The 14524-nt window shown below is 43.7% G+C and overlaps 2 protein-coding genes across 2 annotated transcripts; both read right to left on the minus strand.

The window, feature by feature from the left end:
- Positions 1–6901: 6901 nt before the first annotated feature.
- LOC139193143 (uncharacterized) lies at positions 6902–7588 on the minus strand. The gene has a single exon (XM_070816118.1). It carries the CDS (start codon positions 7586–7588, stop codon positions 6902–6904), a length of 687 nt encoding a protein of 228 aa, XP_070672219.1.
- A 1385-nt stretch (positions 7589–8973) lies between these two features.
- On the minus strand, positions 8974–9573 carry LOC139193144 (uncharacterized). Its single transcript, XM_070816119.1, has one exon. The coding sequence runs from the start codon at positions 9571–9573 to the stop codon at positions 8974–8976; it is 600 nt and encodes a 199-aa protein (XP_070672220.1).
- Between the last annotated feature and the right edge of the window lie 4951 nt (positions 9574–14524).

A 14524-nucleotide genomic window follows, 5' to 3' on the forward strand; every position in this document is an offset into this window, starting at 1 on the left:
GGACACGTGTCACAAGCCAAAAAAACCTTTTCAGATCAAGGGTGAGAAATCCACGCAAAGGAAAAGTTGTCAGATGGCTCATGTGGGCTATCTTAATTTACGTGCCAAAACAGCTGGATAATAGATGAAATTTCTGACTAGGTAACTGCACTAAACAAAAAGAATCTAGAAAAATAAGCTTGATAAGTAAATGCAAATGTATGATTCAAACCTTTTGTAGTGTGGGAGGCTGGTGCTTTGACAAGTTCAATCCTAGTAGAAATCCCAGATTGGCAGTGTACTCTAACTCTAAATTATGAGTATGTGTTGTAACATTTACAATTTTTGACAAGGGAAGCCAAATATTAAACCTAGTGCTTAACAAACAAGCTTAATAACTTGAGTAAAATACAGTTAGAAAAATATTTCCTAAGGCATCTAAGTCATTCCAATAATACATAGGCACAGTTTACCTCGCATCTAGCTTACTGCGACCAGGGGTTTACAATATGGTTCAGAACTCTGAAAGATCAGACCATTGAAACACAAGCAGGACTAGCTAGACATGGCCAACTCTAGATCAACAAGAAGTTGGAAGGTTATTTTGTTATGCATTCTGGAGAAGTTATCCTAGGTTGATTCATTCATGGTCTGTTGGTAACTATCCATCTTTGAAACGGAGCGCACTTTCAAAATCATAGTTAATGGAAATTGTAGGACTATGATTTCTTGAGCCCATGACACACAGTAAAAATGAATGGAATGCTCTAGGTCCTTGGAGTGTAGTCTAACGAACTAAGTGTGGATGCAAATTTTCTCCCCCTCGATCTTGGACGATTTTGCACCTACAAAACAACTAGCACCTTAGGTTAAGGCCAAAAGCCTCACGCGCCCACGATGAATGGGGGGGGCTTTGGCCGAAGAACCTCCGATGCCAAAGTTAGAATTTTAGAGAAAAAAAGTGTTTAGAGTGTTTAGGATTTTTTGCAAGAGGGTTCGAATCAATTTTTGGTGAGAATAGGTGCCTATTTATAGAGTTAGGCCTTGTCCAATTTTGAATAAAAGTAACCAGCCACTAAAGGTTTTTTGTGGGGTTCAATTTCATGTTTAATTAGCCAATTTATTGGCTAATTAAATATGAAAGGAATAAATGGGTGGTTATAAAAATGAATGACTATTTTAATAAGGAAAATGGGAAAGGTGAGGATGGGAATGGTGGTGGCCGGCTTTGACTATCAATTTGAGTGATTTTATTGACTATTAAGGATGATTTTAGGAGATATGGTAGGTATATATTATTTAGCTAATTGATTAGCTAACTAATGAAATAGAAAATACTAGGTTTTGGGAAATACCTTATAGAAAGGATTTGATGAAAGAGATTTTTAATTGCTACCTTTTTTGGGCACTTTTGACTTGATTGAAAGATGATTGCCCGCTGCTCGCGCGTAGGAATCCTGGTATGCCTCAAGGGCATTTTTGTCCTCTTTTGTCCAAAAGTCCACGTGTCGCATAGTGAATATTTTTGGCTCCACAAATGCCCCCACACCTGTTGGGCTGCTTGCAGAAAAGGACAACAGGTGTAGAGATTTTCTCGCTTTAGGAAACTTTGAATTGCTTCCTATTTTGTTGTTGATTCGCTCTTTTAATAGGAAATTTAATTCTTCTAGGAAAAGGAAATAAATATCCTCAAAGCTTATTTAAGTCCACCTTAAGTGGATTATTAAATCAACTTTTAGAGAGAAACTTATTCAACCTTACAAGAGAGAAAGAGAGCTTAGAGGATATTTGTTCCCCCTCCTCTAACAATCTTCTTCGTCTTGCCCGTGTAAAAGATCGTCTTTCGTTGCGTGCTTTGTCTTCTCGTTGTTTCTAGGTAAGAAAAATTTAATTTTTCTGTCTTCATAATTTTCTTGGAAGTCTTGGGACTTGAAATTGGCTCGATGGGGATCGAGGAGATTTGACAATGGACCTAGGAAAGTTGCGGCACTGTTGCCGTGTGCCCTGGAAAAAAAAATGAAGGGTCTTAAAACCAAAAAAGTTGCGGCACTGTTGTCGTGTGCCCTAAAAAAGATGAAGGGTCTTATACCCTTTTTGGGTTTTTTTTTTTTTTTTTGAAAACCACTCTCTAACAAATCTTCCTTGTACTTTTGTAGAATCTTCAAGCATGTCTTCTTCGAGCCATAAGAATGATGATGGTGTGCCCCCGTTGTATCGTCAAGGTGGGTCTTTGAGCAAGGTGGGCTACTTCAAAGCTGCTCACCTCAAGATTAGCTCTGATGATTTGTTTAGAGATTTTCTTGAAGCGTATTGGCATGCCATTCCATCGGGAGTGCGTGTGAGGCGAGTCAAGGATGGTAGCAGCCGGGAACCATGCAGTGGAACTCGGAGAGCTATCAAGTTCCATCCTTATTATTTTGTGTTAGGGTTTACTTTCCCTATGCTGCGTTTCTTCCAAGAAGTGCTCTATTCCATGAAATGTGCGCCTGCCCAATGTTCCCCGAATGCGGTCCGAGTGATGGTAGGGTTCCACAATTTGAACCAATTCTTTGACTTGGGACTAACCACCAACGAATTTTGGTATTTCTTTGACATAGGTCGCATTGATGGAGTTGGACAACTGCGAACTCGTCATAAGCTTTTTGATAATTCAAGCAAAGGAGATCATGATTGGGCCAAAGAGACTTTGGAGATAAGTGGAGAATGGGAATCTGACTCTTCCCCCGAGCTGCGTGTACCAACGGTCTTCATATCTAGTAAGCAAACTGCTTAGTCTTTTCAGCTGTTTTGCTTTAGTCCCAAATTATTCTTCAATTTTCTGATCGTCTTCTGTTTTTTTTTTTTTTTGTAGATTCGGAATTTGGCTCAACTCCTAGGGTTTCTCCGGACATGAAGAAAGTACATGTCGCTCTGGGCGTTGGCTGCCGTGAGTGGCGTTGGCTGCTTAGTCCTCTTCGTAGGGAAAAAGGTGGGATGCCCCCAAAAGAAGAAATAAAACGGATCAAGGCAGACGCGATGGCTCGTCCTATCACTATGATGGAGCCTACTATCAATGAAGATGGGAAAAAGAAACATTCTGTGCCTGCTCAAGAGATGCCTGTTGAGAAGAAAACAAAGACTGCTCGTGGGGATTCTCCGGCTGTTCCCAAGATTGTGATTGACCTGACTTCCTCTAAGGGCAAGAAAGAACGAACTGCTACATTTGTGCCGGTAACGCCTATTGCTTCGAAGGCTGCTAGCTCAATTGCTGAAAAAATTGCTCAGCGTAAAAATTCATCTGTGCCCTTGGTACCGAAGTTTATGCCGAAGCGTCCATCTGAGACTAAGCTTGGCTTACCCTTGAAGAGGCTTGCTACTATGAAGAGTGATAAGGTGCCCTTGTTTGCTAAAGTGGCGCCAAAAACTGCTTCTTCCGCTACTGCATCCAACTCGTCTGCTGATAAGAATGAAGCTGCTCGTTCAGGCACGCTTGAAGAATCTGCCAAGGCCATTTCTAGGGAAGCTGCTAAGATTTGCGCGCTTTTGAAACCAAATCTTCTTAAAGACATGGATGTATGTGCCAAGTTTGTTGATGGCGTCAAAGAGATTGTTGGTCCGAGTCTTTTTGCAAAGCACACACCCGAGCATAGGAAGACTGCTCTGCTAGCCATGATGCAGAAAATAATAATTCTGGCAGCCGAGTCTATGTTCCTTGACCAAGAGGACACCAAGGCTGCTAAAGATATGGCAAGAACTATGGTTGCCGAAGCTTACTCCTCGGCCGAAAAAATCAAGAAATTGGAATCTGAGCTTGCTGCTTTGAAAGAATCTAATACTTCTGCCCCTACTTCTCTGCAGCTTGAGGCCGCTCGCCAGAAGATCATGGATTTGAAGACTAGGCTTGATGCGATCCAAATAAAAAATGAAAGTGTACAGAAGGAAATCGAGCGTTACATACCTCAGATTCAAGATCTTGAGCGTTCCATATCTGAATTTCCTCCGCTGCTTATGCAAAGGATGAAGAATTGATTGCTACTTACAACCAAGCGATCCACTTTAAAAAGGTTGTTAATAGGCTTAAGCCTTAAGTGTCGGAACTTCAAGGTGTTTTGAAGACCAACGACAATCTGAAGAAGGAAATTGAGGAGTTGCAGCAGGTTCGTGCTTGCCTGCTTGAGGAGAATGAGTAGTTGAAGAGTGAGAATGATGGTTTCGAGGCTTCGCTTATTCAGAACCAAGCTGATTTCTACAAGTTGGGCTATGTAGATCATCTCTATGGGCGGCCGTCTGACTTTGAGTTTTCCGGTAAAGACTTCGAGACCTTCTCTATTTCTCCAAAAGACTTGCTCGATTTTACCTTTGAGTCTTCTATCGGTGAAATAGTTAGAGGAGTTGATACTCAGGCTAGAGCAGTCAAGGGTAAAAATTCGGAGGATGCCGTTGCTGAAAACACCAAGGCTGCTGAAGGTGTAATGACTGAGCAGTTGGGAGATGTCCAAGCTACTGAAGAGTAGTCTTCTAGGTAGCTTTTAGGATTTCCTTTTCCTTCCTTTGTTGCTTTTGCTTGAACTCCTTCGGTATTTGCTTGTTGTTTATCAATTTTGCTATAAAATTTAATAAACTTGCTTCTTTTGCTTTTCCCATCCTTGCTTTTTTTTTTTTTTTTGTCCATGCCCTAACCTTTAGACCTTATAGGCCAGTGGCAGGCGTGCTACTTTTCTATAAGCAGACAAGCCCACCTAGCCTACGCAGCCGTAGGTGTTGATATAGAACTTTTGCAAAGCTGTTAACCATAGGGTTGGCAGCCGGATGCCTTACTTACAGAAGCAGACGAATCCGCGTAACCACTTGGCTATTTAACCTTGGCTTTTTTCAATTCCGTAGGTTGTGCAGCAAGTATCACAACACTTTAAGACTTGGTGTAGGTTGTTTTGCGTTTGGCAAAGGTGAAGCTTATCGACTACGTAGCATGTCGGCAGTGGATAAAATCTTCGCGTGTGCACGCTAACTTGTTTAACCTTTCACAAGAATGTGCGGTTGCATAAGTCTAGTGTGGTTCTACTGCTCGAAGGCAAGCCGTAGATAGTCTTCTGGAAATCCGTAGGCTACCTTAGTGCACTCCGTAGCAGCTTTAGGTTTCCAGGGCAGCCACCCATTGGGTGTGCTGCATAATGTGCCCCCTCCGTCTCTAGGGCCCAGTTCCCTGTGGATTAAGCCAATAAACCCATAATCCTTCAACTAGCTAAGCCTTGAAACAGACCATTGTGGCTACTTCTAGGAATCCTGGCACAAGCCATCATGCACCTAGTTATACTAGGGCAGCCAAGCTCATCCACGTCTGGATATTCGAAGTGTTGAGTTTATCCTCCCGCCTTGGAGAGCACAGTTGGTCCCTCAGGGGGTGCAATCTTCTTTTGAAGTGCAGAAAAAAGATAAGTTGTTGTAGACATATAATAAAGCCAAGTTACAAATTACTTTTGAATTCTTTATTGAAAAATGAATAAAATGAGCAAATAACTTGGTTGCAAAAACTGCATGATGATTGGATAGTCCTCGGTTTACGAGGTAGTGCCCGTTGAGTTGCTTGAGTCTTCGGGTCTTGATATAGTGTGAAGTCACACATGGTATTTCCTCAAATTGTAGACGTTCCATTGCTTCTCGATCTCTTTATCATTCATGGTAGCAAGAGTATAACTACCATTGCCGCCTACTCTGCTGATCTTGTAAGGACCTTCCCAGATGGGGTCCATTTTTTTGAGCCTTCTCTGCGGGTAGTGGTGAAGGCATTTCTTAGGACTAGGTTTCCGGGTTGGAACTGCCGGATCTTGGCCCTTTTATTGTAGCTGGAAATGAGCTGCTACTGGTAGGCTGCGATGCGGATGATGGTTTGTTCGCGCCTCTCTTCTGCCAGATCTAAATCTGTGGCCATCTCTTTACTGTTCTGTTCAACGCTTGGCAATAGAGTGTTGATGCTTGGCACGATGATGTTGGGAGGAATGATTGCTTCCGAACCAAACGCCAAAGAGAAAGGAGTTTCACCGGTTGCTCGTCTTTTGGTGGTGCGATATGCCCATAAACATCCCGGGAGCTTATCTGGCCATTTTCCCTTTTGGTCGGTAAAGGATTTCTTGAGGCAGTTGAGGATCGTCTTGTTGGATGTTTCGGCCTGCCCATTGCCTTGAGGATATCTTGGTGTGGACATGTGTTGTTTGATGTCGTATTTTTGGAAGAACTTTGCCAAATCTTTTCCCACAAATTGAGGGCCGTTGTCAGTGACGATGGACTGAGGGATGCCAAATCGGTAAATGATGTTCCTGCATATAAAGCGCTCTATGTCCGTCTGAGTCATGGTCGTCATGGGTTCTGCTTCTACCCATTTGGTGAAATAGTCTGTTGCCACGATCATCATGCATCTGCCTCCCGTAGCAGGTGGCATAAGCCCTACTAGGTCGATTGCCCATTGCATGAATGGCCAAGGACTCATTTGCGAGTGTAGCTCACTGGCGGGTAGTGCTGGTACTAGTTTGTAGCGTTGGCAGCGGTCGCACTTTTGTACTAACTCCTTAGCATCTTGGTGCATGGTAGGCCAGTAATAGCATGTGTTAAGAGCCTTTTGGGCTAAGGATCAGCCTCCAGAGTGATTCCCACAAACGCCTTCGTGGATTGAGCTTAGAACCTTTAAGTCATCGGGAGGTGCTAGGCAGCGAAGATGTGGTCCGGTGTAGGATCTTCGGACGAGAATGTCATTCCACATATAGTAGCGTGCCGACTTAATTTGGAGTTTCCTTGACTCAAATCTTATTGTGGGTAATGTGTCGTTGACCAAGTAGTCTATAATTGAACTTTGCCAAGTGGGAGTTACACTAACCTGTGACACTTCGGATATCGGCTCCATCTCTATGCTTGGCTTGTCTAGATATTCCACCGGAATTGAGCGTTTGAATTAGTGGTCAAGGGCGGAGCCTAAACCAGCTAGTGCATCTGCATGTGCATTGTCTACCCGCGGAACTTGAGTGAGAGTGTAAGTCTGAAATGCTTCAAGCTGCTGGCGTACTTTCTCTAGGTATTGTGCCATCCTCGAGTGTTTTGCCGTGTATTCCCTAGTAGCCTGGCTGGTGATTAATTGGGAATCAGAATGAATTGCGAGTTTCTTCACCGCCAAGTCTTTTGCCATTCGGAGGTCTGCTAGTAGAGCCTTGTACTCTGCTTCGTTATTGGATGCTTTGAAACCTAGAGTGATCGCCTGCTCGAGCATTGAGCCATCTGGAGTAACAAGAACTACACCTGCTCCCGAGCCTTTATAGTTGGATGCTCCGTCGACATGTAAGTTCCAGAAATCTTTATTGGATGGAGTAAGTGTGGCTAAGGTACTCTCGGCTGCTTCTGGGGCGTCGTTGGGCCACACTGTTGCGTTGCCTAGGCTAGGTGTGAATTCCGCTACGAAGTCTGCCAAGGCTTGGGCCTTTATCGCTGTGCGAGGTCGGAAAACTAAACCATATTGGCCAAGTTCCAATGCCCATTTCATCACTCGTTGAGAAGCGTCTGGACCATGTAATATTGATCGTAAGGGATATTGAGTCATAACAATGACTGTATGAGCTTGAAAGTACGGTCTGAGCTTCCGAGCCATAACAACTAACGCCAAAATTAATTTTTCGATCTTCGGATATCTTGTTTCCGCATCGAGAAGAGTTTTAGAAGTGTAGAATACCGGCAGTTGGGCCCCCAGCTCTTCTCGTATGAGAGCAGAGCTCACTGCTATCTCGGATACTGCCAAATAAATGTATAAATCCTCCGCTACTTCCAGCTTGGAAAGTAAGGGAGGTGATGTGAGATAATTCTTCAAGTCTTGGAAAGCTTTTTCTCATTCTTCATCCCATTTATCTCTTTGTGCCCTCTTGATAGCTTTGAAAAAGGGTTTGCATCGATCGGTGGATCGTGAAAGGAAGCGATTGAGGGCGGCTGCTCGTCCGGTCAAGCTTTGGATCTCCTTCAAGGTAGTTGGAGATTTAATCTCTATGATTGCTTGGATTTGCTTGGGATGTGCTTCAATTCCTCGTTGGGTTACTAAGTACCCTAGGAATCGGCCTGAAGATACTCCAAACGTGCACTTGGTGGGGTTGAGCTTTATCTTGTACCTTCTAAGGATATTGAAAGTTTATGCTAAATTGCGAATGTGATCTGATTACTGCTTGCCCTTTACCATGATATCGTCGACATATATCTCCATGGTTACCCCAATTTGCTTTTTAAATATCATATTTACTAGCCTTTGGTAAGTGGCTCCCGCGTTCTTGAGGCCAAAGGGCATGACCTTGTAGCAGTAAGTGCCTCGTTCTATCACGAACGCAGTTTTCTCTTTGTCGTGCTCATGCATGGCTATTTGGTTGTAGCCGGAGTATGCGTCTAAGAAACTGAGCAACTGGTTTCCAGAAGTTGAATATACTAATAGATCAATCCGGGGGACAGGATAATGGTTTTTTGGGCATGCTTTGTTGAGGTCGATGTAGTCTACGCAAACCCTCCATTTGCTCTTCTCTTTCTTCATGACTAGTACGACATTAGCAAGCCATGCCGAGTGTGCTACCTCTTCTATGAAACCGGCCTTCAATAGTTTGTCGATTTCTACCTCGATGATCGCTACTCGTTCGGTGCGAAATGTCTTCTTTTCTGAATTACCGGTTTGGCAGTTGGATCGACGTGCAGCTTGTGGCAAGCCACTTTAGGATCAATACCGGGCATGTCGAATGGTGACCATGCAAAGATATCTCAGTTTTTCCTAAGGAAAATTGTGAGTTCTTCCTTCTCGTCTGGGCTTAGTCGTGAGCCAATTTTAGTCGTCTTTTCCGGCTGCTGGGGATCAAGAATGATGTCTTCGACGTCCTCTTCGGGTTTCCATCCTATCTTGTCTGCTTGGGCGCCATCTTCTCGATCCACCTGCTGTAATTGCTATTTGGTAATTTCTTTGCCCTTTTGGACTTCGGTAACCTTTACGGGGGTAAAGGTCTTCTTTTTTTATTCTTTCAACATTTGCACAGTGCATCGTAGGGATGAAACCTGGTCAGACTTGATCTCTCTGACTTCTCCTCCTGGGATGCGGAATAAGATTTTTTGATTCTTGACGGAAGTGACGGCATCCAGCTTGATCAACCAAGGTCTCCCAAGAATCCCATTGTAGGGAGATGGGTCACTTACAATCGTGAATGTTTGCTTTAAGACGACTGACGGTGTTTTCACATCAAGTGTGATATGGCCGATGGCAGTTGAGGTGTGTCCGTTGAATCCAGTAAGTACCTCTGCCCGGCGTATGATTGTACTTTCCAGGCCCATCTTCTGAATGACCGAAAGTTGAAGTAGGTTGACTGCACTTCCATTGTCAACCATCATCCTGTCGACTATAGCATGGGCTAGTTGGACAGATACTACTAATGCATCGTCGTGTGGGAAGTCGACTCCTTCCGCATCCTGCTCCGTGAAGCCAATGATAGGTCCAGGTTGGGTATCGACTGCTTGAACTTGTGAGATTAGTAAAGCCTGTTGGATCTTCCTCTTTTTGGAGTTATTAGTGGCCCCCAAGTGCTCGGATTCAGTGAAAATGCCATTGATTCGAATCATCTTAGTTTGTGGCTCCTCATCTCCGTCTGCATTCCTTTTTGGCTGCTCAGCTGGCTTGTCCAAATATCTATCGACTTTGCCTTCTTTCACGAGTTTCTCTAAATAGTTCTTCCAAGTGTAGCAGTCGTTGGTTGTGTGACCAGGACCTCGGTGGAATGCGCAATACTTGGTGTGGTCCAACTTGGAAATATCTCATTTTGACTGTTTCGGCAACTTGAACCATGGTTCATTCTTAATGTCACGAAGGATTTGATGAATCGGAATTGAGAACTTAGAATAGTTATTGGTCATCGGGCCTTCTTTAGTCGTGCGTCGGTCCCTGCGCTTGACCTTCTGCCTGCCTTTGTTGGGTTGCTTTTCATCTTTCTTTTGAGCAGCTGCCAACTCTTTTCAAGGCTATTCGGGAGCCTTTTCTGCTTGTCGAGCCTCGTCCCAAAGTGCATGCTTATCTGCCAGAGCAAAGGAATCTGCTAGAGTTAGGTCTTCTTTCATGATCATTTCTCCAAACAGTGGGTGGTCGCTGGTAGTCCTTTTTGGAAGGCTGCACTTGCTATTGAGTTATCGCATCCGATGATCTTCGCCTTCTCTGCTTTGAATCTCTTCACGTAATCGCGAAGTGACTCTTTTGGGTTTTTCTTTACGTTGAACAGGTGATCGGACTTTTTCTTGATCGAACGATAAGATGAGTATTCTTTGGTGAAAACTAAGGAAAGATCATCAAAATTCTGGATGGATCGTGCCGGCAAGGTATGAAACCAATCTTGTGCCTCGCCTTGTAAAGTAATGGTGAATATTTTGCACATAAGGGCGTCATTATTCCGATAAAGGACCATCGCACTTCGGTAATGCTTCAAGTGTCTTTCGGGATCCCCGTCTCCTTTGAAAGATGTGAAGTGCGGCATGCTCAACTTGCGTGGAGGTTCTGCCTGCTCGATCTCATCCGTGAAAGGTGACCCGCTTATGTTGGTCATATCTCACCTTAGTGCTTCATCAACCATTTCGTTGCGTCAAAAATCACGCATCCGTTCATTGAAAAGCCTTTCTACCTCTTCTTGGATCTGCTTTTGTTGGGGTAGTGGAGCCTTCGGCTGCCCTTGGTCTTTATCTACCGGTCTAGGCTGCTCTTCTTCTCGCTCGGCTCGTCTATGTCGTGGCTGCAATGTATGAGATAGATTTCTAGCAGGCGAGGGATTTCTTTGCAGGCTACCGGTGGAACTAGAGCCGGATTGAACGATTGTTTCCTTCCGTTTGTCAGGCTGCCTGCTACGATGTAATGTGGAGGATACTCCTTGTGAGCCTAATCGCGAATGAATGCTTTGCCTGGAAGGCTGCCCATGTTGATTATCAAAGCGTGGCCCTAACCGTGAATGTATACTTGCCCGTGGGCCTAATCGAGAGTGCACGCTCCTCTGCGCGCTAAGACGGGAGTATACGCTATTTCGGGGGCCCAATCGAGAGTGTGCACTGTCTGAATGCTCGACTTGTGATGGGTTGAACGGCTGTTTTCCAGGTCGCTGCTTAAAAGGCTCTTTGTCTACCCTTGTTCTACTTCGGGAAACTTCATCATGGGCGCGTTGCATCTCAGTGCGTTGTAAAAGTTGATTCACCAAGGTAGTTTGTTGTGCAAAGGCGCTCGTCAATTCTATGACTTGTCGGGACAAGTTTTGCTCGCCATTCGGATTGGAAGAACTTGGATGGAATGCACCTCCTTGAACAATAAAAGGGTGGTTGACTCCAAGTGTGAGATTTGAGTTGGGGAATGTCAAATCTGCAGAGAAATGTGGTGAAAACGCCTCAGCCTCGATGATTGGTCCGGATGGTTGAGATTGTCTCGGGCCGACTTGGGCAGCTTGGGAAACCATGAGAGCAGGCTGGGCTGCGGGGGTAGGCTGGATCACTGGGGCAGGCTGGATCGTTGGAGCAGGCTGGGCTACAAGAGCAGGCTGGATCACAGGAGCAGGCTGCTCAATGCGCGGTGCATGTGAATGCGAGGCTTGGGCTTGGGTCCACGTAAACTTGGATGGCACGGCTTGGATCATGGTCTTGGTACCGTGAGCCTTGGATGGCACGGCTCGGGCCATGGTGAAGGCTCCATAGACCTCGCCACGAGTGGCTACCGAAGTAGCCACCGCGGTGGTTCCCATGGTGGGCGTGGTGAAGGCACCATGGACCTCGCCGCGAGTGGCTACCGAGGTAGCCACCACAGTGGTTCCCATGGTGGAAACTCGTGGTGATGATGCCACTCCCCTTATTGTCGCATTTTGCCTCACGGATCTCCGCAATCCCATTTCTTGAATATTAGAATTTTCACTTGTGGAATTTTCTAAATTTCTAGCCATTATATTTTTCTTATACGTTTTATCAAACAACCTTTGCAAGTAAAAAATTCTATAAATAAGAACGTATGAAAAATATTCAAATGAACTAGAAAACAAAGAAAAAACCTTTTTGCACGAGAGTCTTTTACGAGTATGGATTTCAACTCTCAATGAAAGCACCAATTTGTGGATGCAAATTTTCTCCTCCTCGATCTTGGACGATTTTGCACCTACAAAACAACTAGCACCTTAGGTTAAGGCCAAAAGCCTCACGCGCCCACGATGAATGGGGGGGGGGGGCTTTGGCCGAAGAACCTCCGATGCCAAAGTTAGAATTTTAGAGAAAAAAAGTGTTTAGAGTGTTTAGGATTTTTTGCAAGAGGATTCGAATCAATTTTTTGTGAGAATAGGTGCCTATTTATAGAGTTAGGCCTTGTCCAATTTTGAATAAAAGTAACCAGCCACTAAAGGTTTTTTGTGGGGTTCAATTTCATGTTTAATTAGCCAATTTATTGGCTAATTAAATATGAAAAGAATAAATGGGTGGTTATAAAAATGAATGACTATTTTAATAAGGAAAATGGGAAATGTGAGGATGGGAATGGTGGTGGCCGGCTTTGACTATCAATTTGAGTGATTTTATTGACTATTAAGGATGATTTTAGGAGATATGGTAGGTATATATTATTTAGCTAATTGATTAGCTAAATAATGAAATAGAAAATACTAGGTTTTGGGAAATACCTTATAGAAAGGATTTGATGAAAGAGGTTTTTAATTGTTACCTTTTTTGGGCACTTTTGACTTGATTGAAAGATGATTGCCCGCTGCTCGCGCGTAGGAATCCTGGTATGCCTCAAGGGTATTTTTGTCCTCTTTTGTCCAAAAGTCCACGTGTCGCATAGTGAATATTTTTGACTCCACACTAAGGTTTGGCCTCTTGAAGATGTCTACCAAGTGAGGAAACCTGATTCAAGTCAAATTAAGATATCTTAGGGATTAGGCAACATAATCAAGATTCTATGAGGATTAGGTATCTTATCCTAGATTTCCTCCTAAATAGTCTCCCGATATGATGAAGATTACTTTCCCTACAAAGACTCTCAAGATCCCTATAAATACACTAGCTTGTGTATTTATCAAGGGGACATCCACATCTATCTTTCTCTATGTCAATTATTTTATACAAGACATACATATTCTCTCTATCGCTAATAGAGAGGCCCTTACACCACCGTCTGCGTGTAGACACATCCATGGAGAACTCATCTTCTTAGCACCCTGCCATAGGCTATTCCTTAAAGATGGTTAACTCCATTCTTTCTTAGAACTACATCCATTGTTTGATTTTACTTCCTGGAGATATGTTGGTAATCCTATTCAGATTCAACCACACCCCCAATCAACCCCATTACCGAAGATCATGGGCTATTCTGATTGGATTTCGCCTCCGTCCACGAATGTATGCGAATTTGGTTCCAATAGATGTGAAGAGACATCACGGTGCATAAAGCCACGCTTGCCCTGTAATGCATCGATGCAAAGGCGCCTCGATCACTCTGCCAATCTATCACTGACACGTATACCATTTGCACAAACATGCCCAATCGTTTTTCTAGATGAAACGACGACAAGACATAACCAAGCACTAGACAAACCATTCGACCTGGAGTGCTCTATAAGAAATAAGCGCCCAAGGTGCTCTTTCCAGCCATTAATTGTTTTGAGGTCCGATCGACTGTTATAACTCCATGCCCAAGAAGGAACCATTGAACGAGGAGTTGGGGGAGTTGTTAATGCGGGGTACTTTTTGACCCTCAAAATAGTACTTGCAGGGAAAAAACCACAAAATGCCCAATAAAGGTCAAAGTCTAAAAAAAGAACAGGAAGTCCAAGGCCCAAACGAATTAGAATGAGGCATTTTTTAGCGCTATAGCCAATCGAACACGAGTTTGGTTCAACTAAGCAACATAAAATACTTTCCGACCGTTAAGGACACATGGGAAGACTAGCAACTTTACGACAGAAAACTTTAGGAGCAGACCTACCCAAACACCAATCAGGCTACGTGTCGATCACCAGTCAGTGGCATAAGTCTAGGACAAGACATAAAGATAGTTGGGCCACTACTTGGAAGAGGGATCGTTGACTAGTCAAGGCAGAGCACATTGCTTGGCACATAATGATCAAGAAATATGTGCAATCTCGACTGAGTAATTGTCACTTCCTTACTGAAATCGACTGACGGGCAAAAATATTGTCAGCACACCAATCAATGTAGGTGGCGCATTAAATGCTAGAAAGGTAAAAATAGATGAGCCCAAGGCTTTTTGGATTCATTGAGGGCCTACATAAAGGAGTGGGAACCTCGTGTAATGGGGTAGGACGATTGAGAAGAAAGAGAATACTAATCTTTAATCAAACGTCATTTGTAACGTTTGAATCATATATTTAGAGCAACACAATATATGTAGCCTAGTTTTGAGGGATGAACCACCTATATCTTGAGTTCATTTCATTTATAGCTTTAAAATCGAGCCCATTAAAGACTAATTGTTCTAGTTTGTTAACTTACAAATTTTGAGTTAACAACCACATATATACCAATGAGATGACATTCCTAAGGAGAAGGT

Source organism: Malus domestica, chromosome 16, assembly GCF_042453785.1.
Source record: "Malus domestica chromosome 16, GDT2T_hap1".
NCBI lineage: Eukaryota > Viridiplantae > Streptophyta > Magnoliopsida > Rosales > Rosaceae > Malus > Malus domestica.

Coding starts and splice junctions, on each gene's coding strand:
- LOC139193143 (XM_070816118.1), bottom strand. CDS start 7,588: ATGGCTCGGAAGCTCAGACCGTACTTTCAAGCTCATACAGTCATTGTT.
- LOC139193144 (XM_070816119.1), bottom strand. CDS start 9,573: ATGATTCGAATCAATGGCATTTTCACTGAATCCGAGCACTTGGGGGCC.